The 20,100-nt window shown below is 46.6% G+C and overlaps 1 protein-coding gene across 1 annotated transcript; it reads right to left on the bottom strand.

The window, feature by feature from the left end:
* Positions 1-32: 32 nt before the first annotated feature.
* Positions 33-19,400, bottom strand: stab2 (stabilin 2). The gene is made up of 69 exons (XM_058625893.1): positions 19,273-19,400; positions 17,832-17,956; positions 17,642-17,757; positions 17,030-17,115; positions 16,874-16,940; positions 16,699-16,794; positions 16,498-16,620; positions 16,147-16,343; positions 15,915-16,042; positions 15,700-15,833; positions 15,530-15,609; positions 15,298-15,447; positions 15,072-15,215; positions 14,930-14,992; positions 14,733-14,849; positions 14,517-14,570; positions 14,335-14,415; positions 14,014-14,166; positions 13,674-13,733; positions 13,479-13,580; positions 13,311-13,397; positions 12,854-12,965; positions 12,591-12,765; positions 12,344-12,437; positions 11,882-12,040; positions 11,694-11,789; positions 11,516-11,608; positions 11,385-11,432; positions 11,167-11,294; positions 10,984-11,086; positions 10,816-10,893; positions 9,514-9,603; positions 9,325-9,432; positions 9,114-9,245; positions 8,894-9,022; positions 8,744-8,806; positions 8,560-8,658; positions 8,271-8,466; positions 8,098-8,193; positions 7,918-7,975; positions 7,756-7,829; positions 7,556-7,681; positions 7,394-7,467; positions 7,243-7,314; positions 6,807-6,926; positions 6,680-6,724; positions 6,510-6,602; positions 6,281-6,418; positions 6,042-6,158; positions 5,889-5,948; positions 5,648-5,824; positions 5,461-5,550; positions 5,227-5,373; positions 5,072-5,131; positions 4,867-4,990; positions 3,877-4,026; positions 3,698-3,802; positions 3,498-3,605; positions 3,225-3,418; positions 2,998-3,139; positions 2,789-2,922; positions 2,552-2,717; positions 1,588-1,694; positions 1,378-1,497; positions 1,157-1,303; positions 941-1,051; positions 730-861; positions 272-373; positions 33-188 (listed from the first exon to the last, which is right to left on the bottom strand). The coding sequence occupies exons 1-69, from the start codon at positions 19,351-19,353 to the stop codon at positions 132-134; spliced, it is 7,593 nt and encodes a 2,530-aa protein (XP_058481876.1). The 5' UTR covers positions 19,354-19,400; the 3' UTR covers positions 33-131.
* Between the last annotated feature and the right edge of the window lie 700 nt (positions 19,401-20,100).

Here is a 20,100-nt window from a genome sequence, read left to right on the forward strand (position 1 = left end):
CATGCGGACAAAAAAAAACTAAACAAAATGAAAACATTTAAAAAAGTTTTAATCAACGTTTCAATGATGACTATTGTTTACATTTTTTAACAGATTAAATCAGAGGAACCTGAACACATCGTTTCACTTGGTCAGCCGTCCTGCAGGAGGTCGTACGACACTGCGCCCGGCACCGCGTGTTTGTCGTCCTGTAAACGTTTCACGTAGTTAGCGCCTCGTTCTAAAATGATTAACTTAACTTTAAAAACATCAGCTGAAGACTTTGACTCACTGCGACGTCGTTTTTGGCCGATTCGGGGGCGGAGTCGTACACCGGGTTAGAGATGCTACGGCTGAAGTCTATGGGCGGAGCTTCCTCCTCCTCCTCCTCGTCCTGATGAATTCAAAAGACAGAGACACTCCCTCAAAGACTAAAAACTAAAAAAGCCCTTAATTACTAGCTATAGGTGTTTTAATAAAAATCCACAAAATCCTATAAACTAATGATAATCAAGCTAATCATGCTAAAAAAATAACAATGATAATGCTAACAATGATGCTAATGAAGATACTAACAATAATGATGCTAAAAGTAATGAAGATACTAACAATGGTAATGAAGATGGTAACGATGCTAGCAGTAATGAAGAGACGTAACGATGCTAGCAGTAATGAAGAGACTAACTGGTAACGATGCTAACAGTTATGAAGATACTAACAATGGTAACGATGCTAATAATAGTAACACACCTTGAAGTAGTGGAAGTGGAGCCCTCTGCTGGTCTGCTTGTAGAACTTGAATCCCACAAACATAACCGCCGCCGTCAGAATGACCAGCAGTGTCACGCCCATGCCTATTCCCGCTTTGTGAGAGGCGTGCATCTGCAGAGCCAAAATCACAGCGTTGCGTTACATGTTCGCTCAGGATGGCGAGGTACTGCGTTGCCCTGACGACACTCACCTCATGACGAGGGGGCGGGGCTTTCAGGGGTCCCTGGAGGACGTGTATGAACCCGTTGGAGGCGATGATGTCGGAGACCGTGACGAAACGGTCGTTGATGTAACGAGACGACTGAGGAAGAGAAAGGGAGCGTTACTATAGCGACTGAGGTCGACTCGATCACCATCAACAACATTTAGTTTAGCCCTGTGTTGGACACGAGTTGTGATGACAGACCAGAACTGCCGGGTTGAGCAGGTCCGACACACCAATGACGGTCAGACTCCCGCCTCTGGTTTTGATGCGAGTGCCGTTCTTCAGGTCGCTGGCCACCAGGGCCCGGCCCTCCAGCAGGTGGAACTCGATGTCCTGCTGAGACAGGGTCTGAGGGCACAGATGTAGGGACAGGTGAGGACACGCTGACGGACAGATAGGCGAGGTCATGTGACAGGACTGACCTGGTTGCCAGGGAGACCGTCGTTATCAGGAACAAACAGCGTTCCCATGATGGTGATGTTGCTCAGACGCTTCAAGAATTTTTCCCCTGAATCTGACACCTGAGAGTAGTTCAGGATTTGCTGAGGAAGAAGAAAATACAGGTCACCACACTGCAGTAAGGGTCAGAGGTTAAGTAGGCTCTGAGTGGATCATGTGACATCGTGACTCACAGTGAGGAAGTTGGAGAAGGTCGGCGTGGACCTGAGCACCTGCAGCAAGTTTCCTGTGCACTTGAATCCGTCTCCAACGTAACCGACCAGACAATCGCAGCGGACCTCTGAACATTAACACACAGATCAATTTAACTTTAACTTTGTTTTATAAACGACAATAAAGGCAAAAACAAACTGTTATTGTCATCATTATCACATTTTTATTAAAAGTACATTTTATGTCCGATTAAAATTTAGCCAACTTTCAGCTTTTTCGTTCCTTTGAATAATTGTAGCTACATTTCAGTTCAGCTATGTTTTCGCTAACTCTCATCTATCTTTTGGCCAACTTCCTGTCTGTTGCTGCAGTTAGCATTTTAGCTCTCTTTGCTGTCATTGAGCACACAGTTTTAACACAGGTGTAATTAAAGTAAAACGGCTACAAATGTTTTACATTTTCTTATTTTTTTTTTAATGTATTTCCTTGTTTCAATTAGATAAACTTTTAGCCATCTATTTTTCCTAACCTTATACCTTCTTTTGGCTAACTTAGCGTAGCTATTTTTGGCATATTTTTTAGCTGTCCTTTTGCTAACTTTAAGCAATCCTTGCTTTCTTTTTAATCATTTTAGCTACGTTTAGCTATGTTTTTCCTAACTCCTCACTATCTTTTGGCTAGTCTTGTCTGTAGCTTTCGTTAGCAAGCATTTCCCTGCCTCTGCTGTCACTGACCACACAATTTTAACACAGATATAACTGAAATAAAACGTAAAAAAAAAGTGTTGTTCTAGTTAGGTAACTTTCTATTTATAATATAACTAATCTATTTTTGCAAACTTTAAGCTATAATTTTGCCAACTTTTCATCACTTAGCTTTCTTTTGAATAATTTTAGCTACATTTACCTATGTTTTCGATAAAACTGTCATTGATTTAACAAAATATTATATTTAGCATATTTTTGTTGTTTCGTCTTCTCTCACCCTTCATCCTGTAGCAGAACGCGTCCCACGTCTCGCTCGTGTTCTTGCGCGCTCCATAGTCCACAATTCCAACGTGTCCGAAACCACAGTTGGGGTTGGCGTAAGTGGTCGGATAAGCCACGCGCGCCTCGTCCAACCAGCCAGCGGCGCACATGTTGAGACCACCCTGCAGGGGGCAGCAGTTTTAACAACGGAGCAGTACACGGAGGGTGTTGAACCTGTGGTGCGTTTACTGACCTGCTGAGCGTAGGACAGCTGAGTGTATGTAGCCAGGGTGCCGCCCACGACAGTGCAGGCGCGTTGAGCTGCGGTGAAGTTTAGCTTGTACTGACCGTTGTCTGAGCGGATGTGAAACACGCCAAGTGTCGAGTCTAGAATAAAAAACAGTGTCTTTGCAGTAACTTACAACTTAAACTGATGTTATTTCCATTTGTCAGACTTTTTACCTTCAAAGTGAAGATCTGTACATTTGGCATTTTGATGACATTGTCCGTTGCCTTGGAGACAGCGGCTAATTGGCAGCTGTTTGACCTCACATGTCACGCCGTCGCCAACGTAGTTGTCTTTACACGAGCACCGCTTCCTCCCCTGTTCACAGAGACGTGTCATGTTAGGACAGACGAGACGAGACACAGTCCAAACCTGTCAACACGGATGGACCCCTCCTCCTCACCGGCGCCGTCATGGTACAGAGGGCGTGTTCGTGGCAGCCGCCGTTGTCTCCCGAGGCGCAAGGGTCGATTGGCATACACGTGAAGCCGTCCCCGGAGTGTCCCCGTGGACACGTGCAGGTCACCTGGCCACCTTTCTGAGCGCAGCGGGCTCCTTTGGCACAACCGCCATTCCACACCTGACACATGTCTACCACTGAGGACACATGAGGACACATAAATGACAGGAGTATTGTGGATGGCTTCTTCAGGAAGTGACGTCACACCATGTTTACCTGTGCAGGTGTATCCATCTCCTTCATAAAATGGCCGACAGACACAGGTGTTGTTTTCTTTACAAACGGCCTTGGGGGAACAGGACGGCGAGCACTGAGGGGTGTCCGCTGGAGGACACATACAGAGGACAAAATGTAGACTCCGAGACATCCACACTTGACCTGATGATGTGACGTGTCATTGATCAGCGATGACTCACCCTGTTCGGTCTCGCAGCGCTCGCCCGTCCAGCCAGCTTCACAGAAACACCCGCCTGTCCCTCTGCGTCCGTCGTCACATGACCCGTGTTCCGAGCAGTTACAGGCTGAAACACAGACAACGTTAGGCCAAACCGCCTCCACACTGTCAGCATCACCTGTCACTCAGGAGGACCCTCACCTCGACAGGTGGGCCCAAAGAAGCCTGTGCTGCACTGGGCACAGGCCAAGCCCCCAAAGCTTGCGCTACACGTACAGGTGCCGTTACCAAGATGACCGTCGTCACATTTACCACGGTTACTACAAGGGGAGCCGACGCCACCTGGACACACTGGATACAGGTAAACAGATGAGTAACCTGGTCTCAGATATACGGAAGCACAAACGTGACAAAACTCTGTACGGGAGCACAAACGTGACAAAACTCTGTACGGAAGCACAAACGTGACAAAACTCTGTACGGAAGCACAAACGTGACAAAACTTTGTACGGAAGCACAAACGTGACAAAACTCTGTACAGACGCACAAACATGACAAAACTTTGTACGGAAGCACAAATATGACAAAACTCTGTACAGACGCACAAACGTGACAAAACCTTGTACGGAAGCACAAACGTGACAAAACTCTGTACGGAAGCACAAACGTGACAAAACTTTGTACGGAAGCACAAACGTGACAAAACTCTGTACAGTCGCACAAACATGACAAAACTTTGTACGGAAGACAAATGTGACAAAACTCTGTACAGACGCACAAACGTGACAAAACTCTGTACGGGAGCACAAACGTGACACAACTTTATAGGAAGCACAAACGTGACAAAACTCTGTACGGAAGCACAAACGTGACAAAACTCTGTACAGACACACAAACATGACAAAACTTTGTACGGAAGCACAAACGTGACAAAACTTTGTACGGAAGCACAAACATGACAAAACTCTGTACAGACGCACAAACGTGACAAAAACTTTGTACGGAAGCATAAGCGTGACAAAACTCTGTACGGAAGCATAAACGTGACAAAACTTTAACAAAGCTAAACTATTTCAAACAAAATTTAAAAATTTAGTTTTTCATTCAATGATGAAGCTTCTGATGTGATTATATTATGATTATTGTGTTACTATAGTAACATTTGACGTGCAGGTAGCCCCGTCGTCTCACCTAAACAGTCGCGTCCATAGTAACCACGGCAACACTTTGGCTGCCAAAATTTGATGGTGCAGACGTTGCGACAGCCGGAGTCCTTCGCAATATACATTTTGGGCAGGTCGCACTTCTGAACCTCCTGGAAACAAGAAGAGACATGAGGACAGGAGGGGACATGAGGAGTCACAGAGAGACTGGATGATGATGATGAAGATCAGACCTTCACTTTGGAGCCTCGAGGACAGCTATTAGATTGGGACTGGCACATTCCACAGTCCATCTGCCAAAGAAAAAAAATACAGCTTTTCTTTTTTATTCCTGTAAAACAACAACGCCGGCACACACCAGGGGGCGCCGCAGACACCGAGGATTTACCTTTAAGTCAAAGGTTGTTTGTTCGTCACAGCGTCCTCCCAGGCTCGGCGGCGTTAGCAGGCAGTCGATCCCGTAGGCGATGCCGCCATTGAAGACAAGGTTTCTTTGCGTAATCCGACACTTTGCATCGTTAACAAAGATTTCTCCCTGATTAAGGAAAAAGTTGATCCATCATTTTGACTCCTCACCACTTTCCTTCGACCACTTCCCTGAGAATGTTTCCGCTGTACTTACGATGTTGTCTGATCCGCCACAGACGAAGGAGAGTGGCGAGCCCTGAAGGGTCCGCGGTGAGTCCAGGTGGATCAGACCTTCAGCAAAAACCTGAGAAAGAGGGAGGAGCTGAAACGTTGAGTTCAGAGCTCCCCCTGGTGGCTGAGCATGATGTTATTGAGTGATGAACCGGTTTGCTTTGAATCACCTTCTGGCCATGCAGGATGTGGTACTTCAAGTACTCCACCAGCTGGGTCTGGTGGTCTGGGTGGAACAGGAAGTCCTTCTGTTGCTGCGGCAGCGACGCCATGACAGCGTCTGACGGCAGGAAGGCGGTCACTGGCTGGTACAACCCGTTACTCAGCATGTCCACCACACCTGTGTCCTGAAACACGTGGAAAACTGTCAGCGCCATGTCACACCCAGTGGGGGATGGTGCGGGGCCTCACCTGGAGCAGCTTGTAGAAGCTTCTGTAACCGTTACGATCAGCCACGTCGGTCAGGTTCAGCTGCGTGAGACGAGTCAACCAATCATTGAACCGTTTTTACATAATCAGCGGTCAAATAATCACAAACTCATTGATCCTTTGAACTTGACTGACATTGGTAGGCTCCGGGTCCTTTGGAGGAAACAGGATCCTATCAATCTCATGGAAAATCCCGTTGATGCTGGGCTCATCGCTGTACGTGATGTTCGCCCCGTTGACAAAGATGCTTCCCTGACATAATCGATACAGACAGGTTTTTACTATTGGCAGGTATTGATTATTGAATCCAAATCAAATCACTTTTACTTGTATTGCCCAAATTCGATCAGGTCAGGGGTCAAAGTCCAGAGTACCTGGATGGACCTGGTGGTCAGGACGAGTCCAGACAGCGAGGTCAAGTTCCGGGGGCGACTGAGGTCAGCAGGAAGCAGCGTGTGACACATGACGATGTGACCGCGCAGGATGGCGGCAGCGCTGTCTTTATCTCTCAGCTGAAAAGCAGAGCAGTGAAGAGGAGGTTAACTCAATACAATGTTGTGACTGCGAAGAAGAGAAACACAATAAAGAGGACCGATTGGTCACCCTGTTGATGCCCTTTTTGTCCACTTCAAAGGCGGCAAATGTTGGAACAAAGGCGGTGAACGGCCCGCGGCCTTTCAGAGAAATATCGGCTGCCTGAAAAACAGAGTTTTCTGCCGTTAATTCACCGTTCTCTGCAGCAGGGGGCGACACAGACACAAGCTTTCACTCACCGCGAGGCCGAAGTAGAACTCTCGTAGCTTGCGCGTGAGTATTTCCTGCAAAGATTCGGGGCGTTAGGGGAAATACACAAGTGCATGAAGACAGGTGGGTTTCAGCTGCTTGTGTTCAGGTTCTCACCCTTCCCACTGTGCTTTTGCATTTGAATCCATCGCCCTGGAAACCAGTTCTGCAGGTGCAGTTCTGGACACCCGGGGTAACCATGGCACAGCTCGCATACCGATGACAGCCACCATTTTTCTGGAAACAGTCAAAGACACAACCACCACCTCACACGGTCAGGTGTCACTTCCTCTAGAAAACCTTTAGCCGTGAAACAGTTTTTTTTTTTTTTTTACCAAAATAACCCCTACAATGTCAAAACTCTGTACGGAAGCACAAATGTGAGAAAAACTTTGTAAGGAACTTTGTACAGAAGCACAAACGTGACAAAAAACTTTGTACACCATATTGTACTTTACCAAACCAAACTGTAGCTTAGTGGAAACAACATTTGTGATGCCTTCAGGTACCTTTATGTTTGCATGCTGCCTTCAAGGACCCAGATTTCTCTTACCGTTCGACAAAGGTTGATCATGACACAGTTCTTTCCACCACCTGAGTAACCATCGCTGCAGGCGCAGGACGTCTGCACATGGAATCACCGGTCAGTTACCAACTATCATACATCACCAACTCAACGTTGCACACTTGGAGTGCGCCCTTACTTTATTTGGTCCGATGTGGATGCAGTCGGCGTTGGCATGACAACCACCGTTTCCTCCAAGACATGGATTGATCTCTGTGAGAGATAAAAAAACAAAAAAAAACCCCGTGGCTCAAAAACAGGATTCTACTTTAACTGAAAACAACCTGGACACGACACCTACCCACGCAGATAAGACCGTCACCGCTGTAGCCACTGACACACACGCAGTCCCTGCGTCCCGGCTGCGTCCTCTTACAGACGGCGTACAGACTGCAGCCGCCGTTGTTGCTTGCACAGGCATCTTTAGCTGTGGACAGGAGGACGATGATGAGACTCAACTGGCCGATGGACAAACCTGACACTGACGCACCCGTGCTCTACCTTGACAGTACGTCCCGTTTCCATAAAATCCTGCCGCACAGAGACACTGGGGGCCGACTGGTCCGGTAGCACAGCTGTGAGAAAGCAGAAAAGAGACGCCGTTAGGCAAGCAGCGACCAGCAGGGGGCACAGTGATGGCGCGTTCACTGTCGGCGGACTCACTTCGCACTGGTGTGACATTTCACCGAGCCGCACAGTTCGTCAGCTGAGGACTGGATCTCTGTGAAACAGAACGCAGTCATCAGCGTACAGTGAATATAACATACCGTACGTACACTGTCTCTTTCTCATTTCTATCCGTCTCTTGCTTCCATCGCTGTCTCTGCGTCTTCGTTGTCTTACTTTCGCCACAGAGGACTCCTCTCCAGCCGACGTCACAATCGCACGTCCCGTCACCCGTCAGTCCTTCGTTGCAACGTCCGTTCGTACATTTGCACTCTGAGGGCAAAAGGGGGACATTAGGGGGATGTTAGGGGGACACGCAGAGACACAGTTGCTGTGTACGGTGTACTAACCCTGATCACAGTGGATGCCGTATTTCCCGCTCTGACACGTCTCGCATGCCGTGCCGTCAAAACCGCGCTGACACTGGCACACTCCGGTCCCGTTTGTCCCGTCCAAACACTCGCCGTTTTCAAAGCAGGGCTGACCCTTCGGACCAGGACACTGCTCGCAGTGCTGCCCGAAAAACCCTCTGCAACACCTTTGTATCTGAGGGCACGTCAAAGCTTGGTTAATAATGCTGGAGGACACCGCATTTTTTGACCTTGTGTCTTTATGTCTCACAGGAGACACCCAACATACAATGGTTGTTTGGAGGCAGGTGGCTCTGCAGCCAACCGTCAGTAGGCGCTCGCCTTCAAAAACTCTGGACATCATGCACTTCCTGGTCCTCGCAGATTTCTGCAGAGAAGAGGTCTAAGGTCAGACACAGAGGACCTTCAGCATTAACTAGTATCTGAAAGGACAGATCTTATTAATGACTTACGACTGGGACGGTGTCGTTAGGGCAGATGGCAGATTGTGGGAACAAACAGTCAACACACGTTCCCTGTGAAGAGGACAGAGGACATGGGACATGGTAAATAAACAGCTGAATTTTGCTCATTCGTGTCTACTTGTCTCCCGGAGGCGTTACCTGGACGCTCTTGTACAACGCTCCGTCACATCGGTTCCTGTTGATCTGGAGAACAGCCGACAAACCGTGAATGACGCCTTTGCCACTCAGGAGGTTGGACGAGTTTATCTGAGCGTTGTTCACAAATAACTGAAAACAAAGACAGAGGACAGAGACAGAGCGTCAGGATCATTGTGCTCAGGTACTCGTCAGGTGATGATGTCAGTGTCAGGTTCCCGACCTTTCCGTCTTGGGGAAAGATTTTAAGCTGGAAGGAGAATCCGAGCAGCGTCTGCTTGTATCCACCAGGCTGCAGGTCGGTCCTCAACAGGCGCTGTCCTGCCACCACGTGGTAACGCGTTGTATTCACATCCTGTTACAGCAACCAAATTAAAGCAACTTCCTGTCATGAACAGCAACAACTGACTATGTTTAACAAGAACAGCTCATACCAGAGCGGTGGCAGCCATTTTCTTGAGGTAATCATTGACGGCCGCGTCTGTCGGAGCGAAGAGGGTGAACTCGTCCGCTTGCTCGATCTCGTCCGTCAGGTTGTTATTCTGGAAAACAGACTCTGTCAGTGCGTGTGTTTTTATGTGTGCGTCTGTACGTGAGTGTGCGTGCGCTTGGTGTGTTCGTACGATGATGTATGTTCTGAACAGCGAAAACTCGGGTCTCAGAGCGAGCATCTCCAGTAGCCCTTCACTCAACTTCCTGTCGGGGACCAAAACCTGTGGATGAAAACAGCGTTGTGTTCACTGTCAACGACATCATCGCCAGCAGCAGCATCGTTAGCATTGTTAGCATAATCGGCATCATTAGCGTTTTAGGAATTATTGCCATTGTTAGTATTGTTAACAGTACCATATGCAGCACTGTTAGCATAATCAATATAGTTGGTATAATCCACATTGTTCGTGTCATCTGCATGCTGTCATATTAGCATTGCAGGAATTATTGGCACGTTATTATGTTTAGCATTATTGGCATAGTGAGCATAATCAGCAGCATTAGCATTGTAGGAATTATTGGCATTGTTGATATTGTTAGCATAGTTAGCATAATCAACAATGTGAGCATAATCAGCATCATTAGCAGTGTAGCAATTATTGACATTATTAGGATTAACAGTACTATATGCAGCACCGTTAGCATAATCAATATAGTTGGTATAATCCCCATTGTTAGTGTCATCTGCATTATTAACATTGCAAGAATTATCGGCATGTTATTATGTTTAGCATTATTGGCATAGTGAGCATAATCAACATCATTAGCATTGTAGGAATTATTAGCATTGTTAGTATTGTTAACAGTACCATATGCAGCACTGTTAGCATAATCAATATAGTTGGTATAATCCACATTGTTAGTGTCATCTGCATTATTAGCATTGCAGGAATTATTGGCACGTTATTATGTTTAGCATTATTGGCATAGTGAGCATAATCAGCAGCATTAGCATTGTAGGAATTATTGGCATTGTTAGTATTGTTAGCATGGTTAGCGTAATCAGCATTGTGAGCATAATCAGCATCATTAGCAGTGTAGCAATTATTGACATTATTAGGATTAACAGTACTATATGCAGCACTGTTAGCATAATCAATATAGTTGGTATAATCCCCATTGTTAGTGTCATCTGCATTATTAACATTGCAAGAATTATCGGCATGTTATTATGTTTAGCATTATTGGCATAGTGAGCATAATCAACATCATTAGCATTGTAGGAATTATTAGCATTGTTAGTATTGTTAGCATGGTTAGCGTAATCAGCATTGTTAGCATAATCAGCATGGCCGGAAACATCAGTGTCAGTATATTAAGCTTTATTAGCATAGAATCATCAGCATTGCTATCAGAATAAGCACAGTTGGTATCATCCCCATTGTTAGCATAATCTGCGTCATCATCATCATCATCATCGTTGTCGTCTTTACCTTATCAATGACATGGATCAGGCCGTTGGTTGCAGCGATGTTGGATGTGGTGATGGCGGCGCCACCAACAGTTACAACCTGGGAGAACAAACATCATACAACCAGGTTGGAGGACATTAACAGTCCTGTGGGCGGAGACAACAGACAACGTCACCTCTGTGGACTCACCTCATTGGATGTTGAAACAGGAAGTGTTACTGTGAGAAGTGACGTGACAGAGGAAACAGAGCTGAGGTTGGATGACGGGTAGTTTCCTGCGATCATGTGATTTCTGTCAGAGATAAAGACAAACTTTGTTTACTTTTTGTCCCGTGTCTTAAAATCACGTCAGAATGAAAACAAGACTGTGACCTGATGAGACTCGGCAGGTTCCCTTTTGTTGTCCAGAAGCTTTTGTCTTCGGGGGACATTTTGGCGACGGCAGCTGAAGACGGAACCAGGAGGGTGATGTTCTGATCCATCAGAGACAAACCAGAGTCCTGACACAAAGAGACGGACTGTGTCAGTAATACAAAGATCAGATACTGGTCTGACCAGGACCGAGACCAGGTTGTCCTGATAACACTCACCTTAGTCCACCTTAAGAAGTCGGCAATGTCGGGCAGAGCAATCAGCTCCTGAAAACATCAGGAACGCTTAGTCATGTTTGACAGTGAACGGACCACGGCGCTTACTGCGTCAGCACGTTGTAGCCACTCACCTGATCCACCGTACCGTAACAGATTTGTCCATTTCCGATGTACCCGTCATCGCACACGCATGTCCACTGAGAGGACAGCAGGCGACAGGTGGCCTGAGGACACAAACAAATAAGTCACATGACCTGTTCGTGTATACAGTTTATTTTGGTTTTGGTGCGCGGGCGTCACACGACTCACCAGGTAATGGCAGCCTCCGGCGACGGTGACACACTGGTTCACAGCTTCACAGTCATGTCCATTCCCTTTGTACCCAGATTTACAGGTGCAGTCGCTCTGTGCGGGACAGACAAAAAATGTTCATGTTTGCAGTCGCTGTGCGCTGCCCTCTAGTGGACATTCTGGCAGTGAAGAAGATAAAACTACACCTGTCCGGGGCCAACGTAGATGCAGGTACCGTTGGGATGGCAGCCTCCTCTGTCTGGACCGTTACAGTTGTTGATTGGTTGACACTCGTCTCCATCCTTCTGCCACCCTGTCAGACACTGGCAGGTGTGAGTCCCGGGTCCTGTCTTTATACACTTAGCCTGCGGGGGGGGTGTAAGTGTTCAGTTTGGTACAGTACGGTACAAGTTTGTAATGGTACAGCCGTGGAGTCAGGCTTGCCTTTCGACAGTACTTTTACTTGGTTGTGGGCTGATGACTGCGTAGCCGACCTCATACCGGTATGACTCTGATGGGAGTGGCTTTTATAGCATGTACTCATAATGAGGGACGGGTGCCAAAGGATGGAACGGTTGGCGCTGGTTATTTTTTGTATTACTCCCAGTGGAAAACGCAAGAAAATACGTAAGGCTCTGAACCAAATGTAATCGCTCCACTCCACTTACGTTCACATTGCACCCGCCGCGCAGAGGCGGTGCACAGGGGTCCGACTCCACACAGGTGATGCCGTCACCTTGGTAACCTGGTTGGCAAACACATCTAAGAACACACACACACACACACACACACACACACACATAGCACACGTGTTGATTCTCTACTGCCTCCTGCTGTTCATCTGGTAGAGCAGCTCCAAACCGGACCCCTGAGCTGCGTTCGGTGTCGATGTGCGACTGATGCAGGAGAACTCACCTTTTCGCCCCCTGGCTGAAGTCACAGTCAGCGTGGGCGTGGCAGAACTGAGAAGAACACGGCGACGTCTTGCGCTCGCAAAACTGCCCGGTGAACCCGGCAAGACACGAGTCCTGTTTACATCGGCCGTCTGATTCCGGATGGTTTTTACACTGTCCGTGGATGCAGAGGCAGGCTGCGGGGGGAGGGGGGGTGGGGACACGGGTGAGGCTGACGTGACTCTGACATGACACAGCATTTGTTAATAAGGGACAAGCACTCACTTTTGTCACAGTTTGGTCCATATTTGTTGGGGGACGAACAGTACTGACAGCGAGAGCCGCGGAAGTTGGGCTCGCAGATGCACGACCCGTTTCCTGTAATGCCTTCTGTGCACTGTAAAAAAAGCCATTGTATAAAACACCCTGGTTGAATTTAGAAAGTCCAATTAACCCAGTCATTGGGGAGTTGATCAGAGATACCCCAGCCCTTGACCTGTCAGGAATCAAACGGGCAATTCTCCGGTTATAAGCCAGGTTAGGGCTAAACAGGCTGAATTTCCGATTTATCAAATATTTTCAGAATTTTTGAAAAAAGCTCAATGTATTTTTTTTATATTTATTGAAACGTATAAGACGTATAAAAATACTTAAATATTCCCTAAGGAATCTTAAAACTTCCCATGAATAACAGCACTACGTAAAACAAAGGTTAGAACTTATTGATGTGTTTGAGTCTGACCTGACCGTGTCCTGAGCACGGGGTCTGGTATCCACCCGGACATGGAGTGCAGTCGTCGCCATAGAAACCTTTACAACAGGCCCGTGTCTAAAAACAGAAAGAGAGAGCGAGTCAGCACTGAAGTGAATGTAACCATGTGACTCGATGTGTTGTTGTTGTTTGTTTTACCGTCACTGTGGTGTTACAGAGCGGCGAGCAGCCGCTGACTGGGACCTTCACGGGTGGATTTCCAAAGGACAGCGTGTAAAGACATCCGAAGGTGTAGTAGCTCTTGAGTCCAACAAAAACAGATGGACTGTCATTACACAGGCGTCCACACAGGGACAACAAACATCTGTCCCAGTGAGACACCGTTTGTCTTACCATGTAAACTCCAGATGAGCACTGAGACAGTTTGACTTTGGAGCAGCTCACACATTCACCCTGAAAACGCAAAAAAAACAACAACATTATTAAAAAGCTGGTTCAAGCATTAGCTTAGCACTAGCCACGCTAAGATATATATATATACATATATATAGCTAACGCTATATATATATATATAGCATTAGCTTAGCACTAGCCACACTAATATTTTTTTATATATATATTAGCGTGGCTAGTGCTAAGCTAATGCTATATAAATATATATATGTATAGCATTAGCTTAGCACTAGCCACGCTAATATATACAGTATTTAGAGTCTGAAACTGCCATTCTCACCGGGACAGTCTTGCTCTCAGTGACGTCACACCTGTGGGGCAGCACAGGTTGGATGGAGGCCGGAGTCAAGACTCCATCCAGCACATACAGACGTCCGTTCTTTGCTTCCACGGCTGCCTCCACCACCGCTGCTCCGTTCACCAGAAACTGACCCTGAGAGACAACAGAGCAGTGAACAGACCAGACGACCCTGAAGGCAACACATGCCGTATGTCACGCAGGGGGGGCAACATACGGCCCTGGCGCCGGAACCCGGCCCGCAAAAACTCAAAAAGAGTTCCCTGAAGTTGTGATGACAAAAAAAGGAGGGAACGCACTTACATTTTCTGTCACGTTAATCTCCAGAACCTGATTGGCCATTGTCACAATCCTGGGACTCGACGCGGCGTTAAAGACTTCCAGCTTGAAAACAGGAAGGAAAAATCATCGTCATCCTACTCATCATCACAGAAGCAGTGTTGAGTTGAGGTAAAGGTGGACAGACGTCAGACGGTCATACTCACAGAGGTAGACATGACCACGTGGTTCCTGATGAGCTCCAGCAGTTTGTTGTGACCCTGAAGATTTAAAGAAGATGGAAATTGAGTCTTGAGTCTGGTATCCAGAGTTTGTCAGGAAGTAGGTCGCTAGATCACATTAGCATGTGTCCACAACTGACTAGCTAGACTAGCTGCAAAAAAAAGGCCTGTGGTGTTGTTGTTGTTGTTATTCTCTGTCACCTGAGCGCTGCTAAAGTAAGAAAGATGTCCCTCTGTCATGGCTTGAAAGGCTGCAGTTGTCGGGGCGAAGACGGTGATCGGGCCGGGAAGATCCATGACCGATGCCAGGTCCGTTTTCTGTGGAGACGAGTAAACGCATCATTACTTGAACATAGTGTACCGTGGGACAGGAAGCTGGGGCGAATTCACGTCCGTACCTCCAGCAGAGTCTTGAATGTGGTGAACTTCCCGTAGTCGGCGATGATCTTCATCAGGTTCTCCTGAGGAAAAAACAAACGTGAACCAGTGAGTCAGTGGACGGTGTCGCCACAGCGCCATCACACCATCATGCTCCTCTACCTTGGGGTCACTGTCCACTGTGGGAGACACACTCTGCATTAGATTATTGATCAAATGGATGAGCCCGTTGGACGCCACGAGGTCGGACTGGACGATGACGCCTTTCTGTCTGCTGCCATGGATACGGATCTTAGTCTGAGAGTCCTGCATAGAGAAAGATACAGTCTGATCAGAGGACAAAGACGAGGACAGATGGCAAAGGACAGAGATTAGGACGTCCTCTCACCCCCAGCGATGTGTCTGTCTCTGCTGTTTTTCCAGTCAGGGTGTAGAAGACATCGGTTTTCTTCAGAGTGTCAAAGGGCATCACTTTGGCAACCAGGTGCATCTTACACAAGTACTTTGCTTTGGACAAGTCGGCCGTCAGGGTCTTCACCTGTGGACGGGACAGAGAGACAGGTGAGAGACAGAGACGGGTAATGAGGGTTTCCTTTGTTTCATCTGGATCGGGTTCTCACCGCCGTTCCTTTGAAGCCTTTATTGATCGGGACAAACACAGTGAACGGACCGAGGTTCTGCAGGGGCCACGACACAGAATCTGAAACGAAAGACACAAGTTCTGTCTCCGAAGTGTCCCCGATATTTTTTTCCCAGCGCACTCCCCACACAATCCACCTCCCTCATGTACCGAAAAGAGAGATGGCTTTGCTCAGCTGACCGCTCCACTGTCCGCCGGGTTCTGTGTTCAGCTCATTCAGACGCTGCATGATGGTCCCGTAGCACACCTTCCCGTTCCCAATGTAGCCCTGGAGACAGGTGCACCTGAGGGACAGAGATGGAGAAGGTGACGTGAGCCAAACCTCACCACACCGTCAACAACAGAGAGTGCTGTAGGCGACTGACTGGATTTGTCCGGGACCCATGGTGGTACAGTTGGCGTTGGCGTGACAGGAACGAGGTCCGCATGATTCCTTCAGACTGCAGCCGCCGTTGGACAGGAGGTCAAAACCGGGAAGACACTCGCAGTGAGACTGAAATGCCATAAAGATGCAGTGGTTAGCCGGAGATATGAGCTGTTCCTCTCAATCCCGATCCTGCTTCTGTTCCTGGTCTGGCAGACACCTGTTGCTCTTACCTTCCCTGGTCCGTCAAAGACACACCGCGCTGACTCGGCAGCGCAGCCTCCCAGTTTGGTCTGACACGGATCAACGGCCATGCAGACTTGTCCGTCCCCACTGTAGCCCTCATTGCAGGCGCACAGGTGCTGGCCTGGACCCGTGTGGACACAGGAGGCGTGGACATGACACAGCTGCTGGAGACACGGGTTTATGGCTGCGGACACAGAGGACTCAAGTTTCTATGCCATTTATGTTCCTTCAGTGTTTAACATGTCAAACAAAATCTGCAGAACAAACTCAGGATAATCCTAGTGTAATCTCTGGATTATGTCAGGATTAATTTAGGATAATCTTGAGGATTAACTCACATAAACACTGGTCTGCTGTCATCTGGAAACCAACTGCACAATGACACACCATTTTCCCCGTCAGAGCCTCTTCCATACACCGAGAATTCTGCGGACAGCGGAGAGCCGTGCACTCCGGCATCTCTGCAGCAGCGAGAGGTTAGAGGTCAAAGACAGGTCAGAGGTCACAGACGGGTCACAGGTTACAGACAGGTGACTGACCTTGGTCACATTGTGGGCCTCTGTATCCGGAGAAACAGGTGCAACGACCGTCACCTCGTAATCCAGAGTTACAGAGTCCGTGGTGACAGATGCATTCTGGGAGAGAGACGGGCGAGAGGGAGAGTCAGTGTAATGAATGTATAACAAACTGTAAAGATTGTTAGTGTGACTTTACCTGAACTACAGGTGGGACCATAAACACCTGGAAGACAGTCTTCACAGGCTGTTCCTCCAAACCCCGCCTACACACACACACAATTCTCAGGTGTGTATATTACAGGTAAATGTGTATCTCAGGTGTGTGTGTGTGTGTATCTCAGGTGTGTGTTACCTGGCAGCTGCAGGTTCCGTTCCCTCCCAGTCCATCGGAGCAGACTCCTCTGCCACTGCAGGGTCTCTCAGCGTTATCAGGACACTCTGACACAACGACAGGAAACAGTCACCAGAGCGTTGTGTGTGTGTGTGTGTGTGTGTTGGGGTGGAGTCAGTCACACGGTAAGTCAGTCAGCAAATTTCTGATTCTAAACCAAAGTCTGCAGTGAGGAAGGAAGTCCTGGTCCCTGGAGTATAAACCTGCATCCTGGACTGCAGGATCCAGGACTGAGGACATGTGACAGTCACGCTGTCCCACCCCGAGCTCCTCCCCTTACTTTGGTAAAAGAAAGAATTCAGGTTGTTTTTTTTTTAACGACAGCACTGTTATTTGAATTTTTGTTACCATGGCAACGGCAGGTGGTGCTAGTTTCATGACTGTTGTCTGCTGTTGCATTAGCATTAGCGAAAAGCTAATGTGGCTTGATTGTCACAGGTGACAGTCGAGATAGTTGAGCTATGCTCGGCTAAACTGCTGCACATGTACATGTTGTTGGAAATCAAGAGGCGTTAGCTTAGCATGGACATCAGACATGACATGAAGTTGATCTGTTTTTGTTGGTTCCTTTACCGATGCAGTCTGGACCCCAGTAACCAGGGCAACAGTTCTTCAACTCCACCTCGCGGTAACACTCAAAAGAGCAGCCGCTCAGTGGTAACTTCAGACTGGGCGTTCTGATGTAGTACCTGAAAGACACACATAGATTAAGACCGTACAAGTGTTTGGCCACGCCCCCCTTCTGCCAGACGGTGGCACTCACCTGCAGTCCTGAGCGACGGACTGTGGTGTCTGTTTGAATCCTGATGGACACGGGATCAACAGACTGACGCTGCACGAGTGACACGATGACCGCGTCCTCAGCACTGTCGAGTTGGAGCACAGGTTCTGATGCAAGCAAACAAACACACAAACAAACAAACAAACATAAGAGACACAACATCAGAGCATTCATAAACACTTATCAAAGGTTATTTGGGTGTTAGCTCACTAAAAATTCAACTTACCAAAAAGCTTAGTGAAACCAAATAAGCTTAATCTTAAAAAAGGGACTAAAATAAGTAAAACCTAAAATCAGACAAAGCTAACCTAAAAATATATCAAGCTTAATTAAAGCCTAAGCAAAACCATTAAAATAAAAGGTAAAATTAAATGGAGCTAAAGCCAAAACTGGTCTTTAAATAAGCTACAAACACAAAGAGACTAAGCAAAACTTATATAAGCTTAAACTAAAAGCCAAGGTAAACAAACCAAAACGTTAGACTAAAATAAGCAAAACCTTAGAAACTCTAAAAAAAACTAAACCAAACTACACAAAGGGTTTACAAAGCTAAAACAAAAACAGAGCTAAACTAAGCTAAATTAATAGCAAACCGTGCCAAAAGCAGAGCAAATTTAACAAAAAGCTAAGCTAAGTTTGAGTATTTAATCAAACTAGACCCATCGTGTCATCAGATGTCCTCATTTTCTGGGGACAGTCGTCCATTTTGATGATGGAGCTGTCCTCAAAATGTCCCCCATCTTTAAATAGTCTGTGCTAACGTGACACCAAAAAAAGTGACAACGAATTTTTTAAAAATCAAAAATATTAGCTTCAAATTACAGTTACCATCAAACACTAGCATGGACGGACATGAGGGCTAAGGCCAAACAGCAGCAGCACTGGTGCTGTGTCTGTTTTTGGCCAACAGAGGGAGCTGCTCACTGTTAAAAAAAAAACCATATTACTAGAGCAGCCTCTTTCTGTCAATGACTTACTCTTCTGTTTTTAATAAAAAATAAATAAAAATAAAACAACAATACAACTCTGGAGCATAGGCTAGCATTAGCATTAAGTGTCAACACCAAGCACACATTTTAATTCATTCAAGCAGTTACCATAGTTACCATCATCATAACACGTGTCCACCCCCCTTTGTTTATTTCATCCATCCATAAAATCATGGTTATTCACCGGGTTGTTTTTCTAATGTCAGAAATCCGGTCATGTGACTTATGGAATTTTATTTTGCACAGGAAACTGAAATTTTAACACGTCACCATGGAAACGTGATCGTAATCAAAATCCCATGAAGACGTGGGTGTGGGGAGTAAACAGGAAGTGACACACACACTAACTTTACATTTAAACTCTTTGCCAGTTTGAAGTTTAAAGCATGAACGTGTCTCTGAAACTGAATGAATGAACGAATGAATACAGTTACCTGTTCTGCTGCAGCTGAAGTCATCATCATCGTCATCATCAGAGAAGAAACTAGGAACTTTGAGCTCTGACTGACATCCATGTCTCCTGATCTTGGACTCTGATCCTGCCGGACTCTTCTGATCCCGGACTCTGATCCTGGAACTCTACTAGTCGGCCTCTTTTCAGCCTTTTTTCTACCCCCCCACCACCCCCCCCTGTATGTTTCCTGGACATCCTGAGCAGAGAAAGTGCTGACTCAGCTGTTTTTTAACTCACATGAGGAGGTTACACAACAATAAATGAATCAACGCATAAACAAAAAATATAAATGATCCGGAATGTTTTACACCAGTGGATCAGCGTCACCAAAAACAGACAAACAAACATCACAAACATGCAGACGTCCGTACCTGTAACTAAATGAAACATTTAAACACATGGAGCAGTTTAAAGTCTCAAAAATACGAAAAATAATTCAATATTTACTGAAAAATTTGTTTCACTATTTAGAAATTTACAAATTTTGCTTAGGCTGTCCAAATTAACAAATAAAGTTAATCTTGAACCTTGAATAAAAGGCAATGCAGAGACCTGTGTGTGTGTGTGTGTGTTATCAGTGTGTGATGACTGAGCAGAAAGTTTCAGGAAAGAGAAAAGAACAGATTCTTATTTACAATCCAGGATTTCCTGCTATTCAACACACACACACACACACACACACACAGAGTATTTGTGCTGACAGAATCAGGGTCAATCATCTCTTAAACTGCCGACTCAGCTCTTGTTTTATTAAAAAAAAATAAAAAATAATAATAATAATAATAATGATAAGTGTGACAAACTTCCT

This window comes from Solea solea, chromosome 3 (genome assembly GCF_958295425.1).
Source record: "Solea solea chromosome 3, fSolSol10.1, whole genome shotgun sequence".
NCBI classification, from domain to species: domain Eukaryota; kingdom Metazoa; phylum Chordata; class Actinopteri; order Pleuronectiformes; family Soleidae; genus Solea; species Solea solea.

Coding starts and splice junctions, on each gene's coding strand:
- stab2 (XM_058625893.1), bottom strand. CDS start 19,353: ATGGATGTCAGTCAGAGCTCAAAGTTCCTAGTTTCTTCTCTGATGATG. Junction 16,941..17,029: donor ACGGAACCTGCAGCTGCCAG/GTAACACACACC, acceptor GTGTGTGTGTAG/GCGGGGTTTGGAGGAACAGC. Junction 2,923..2,997: donor TACAGATCTTCACTTTGAAG/GTAAAAAGTCTG, acceptor TTTTTATTCTAG/ACTCGACACTTGGCGTGTTT.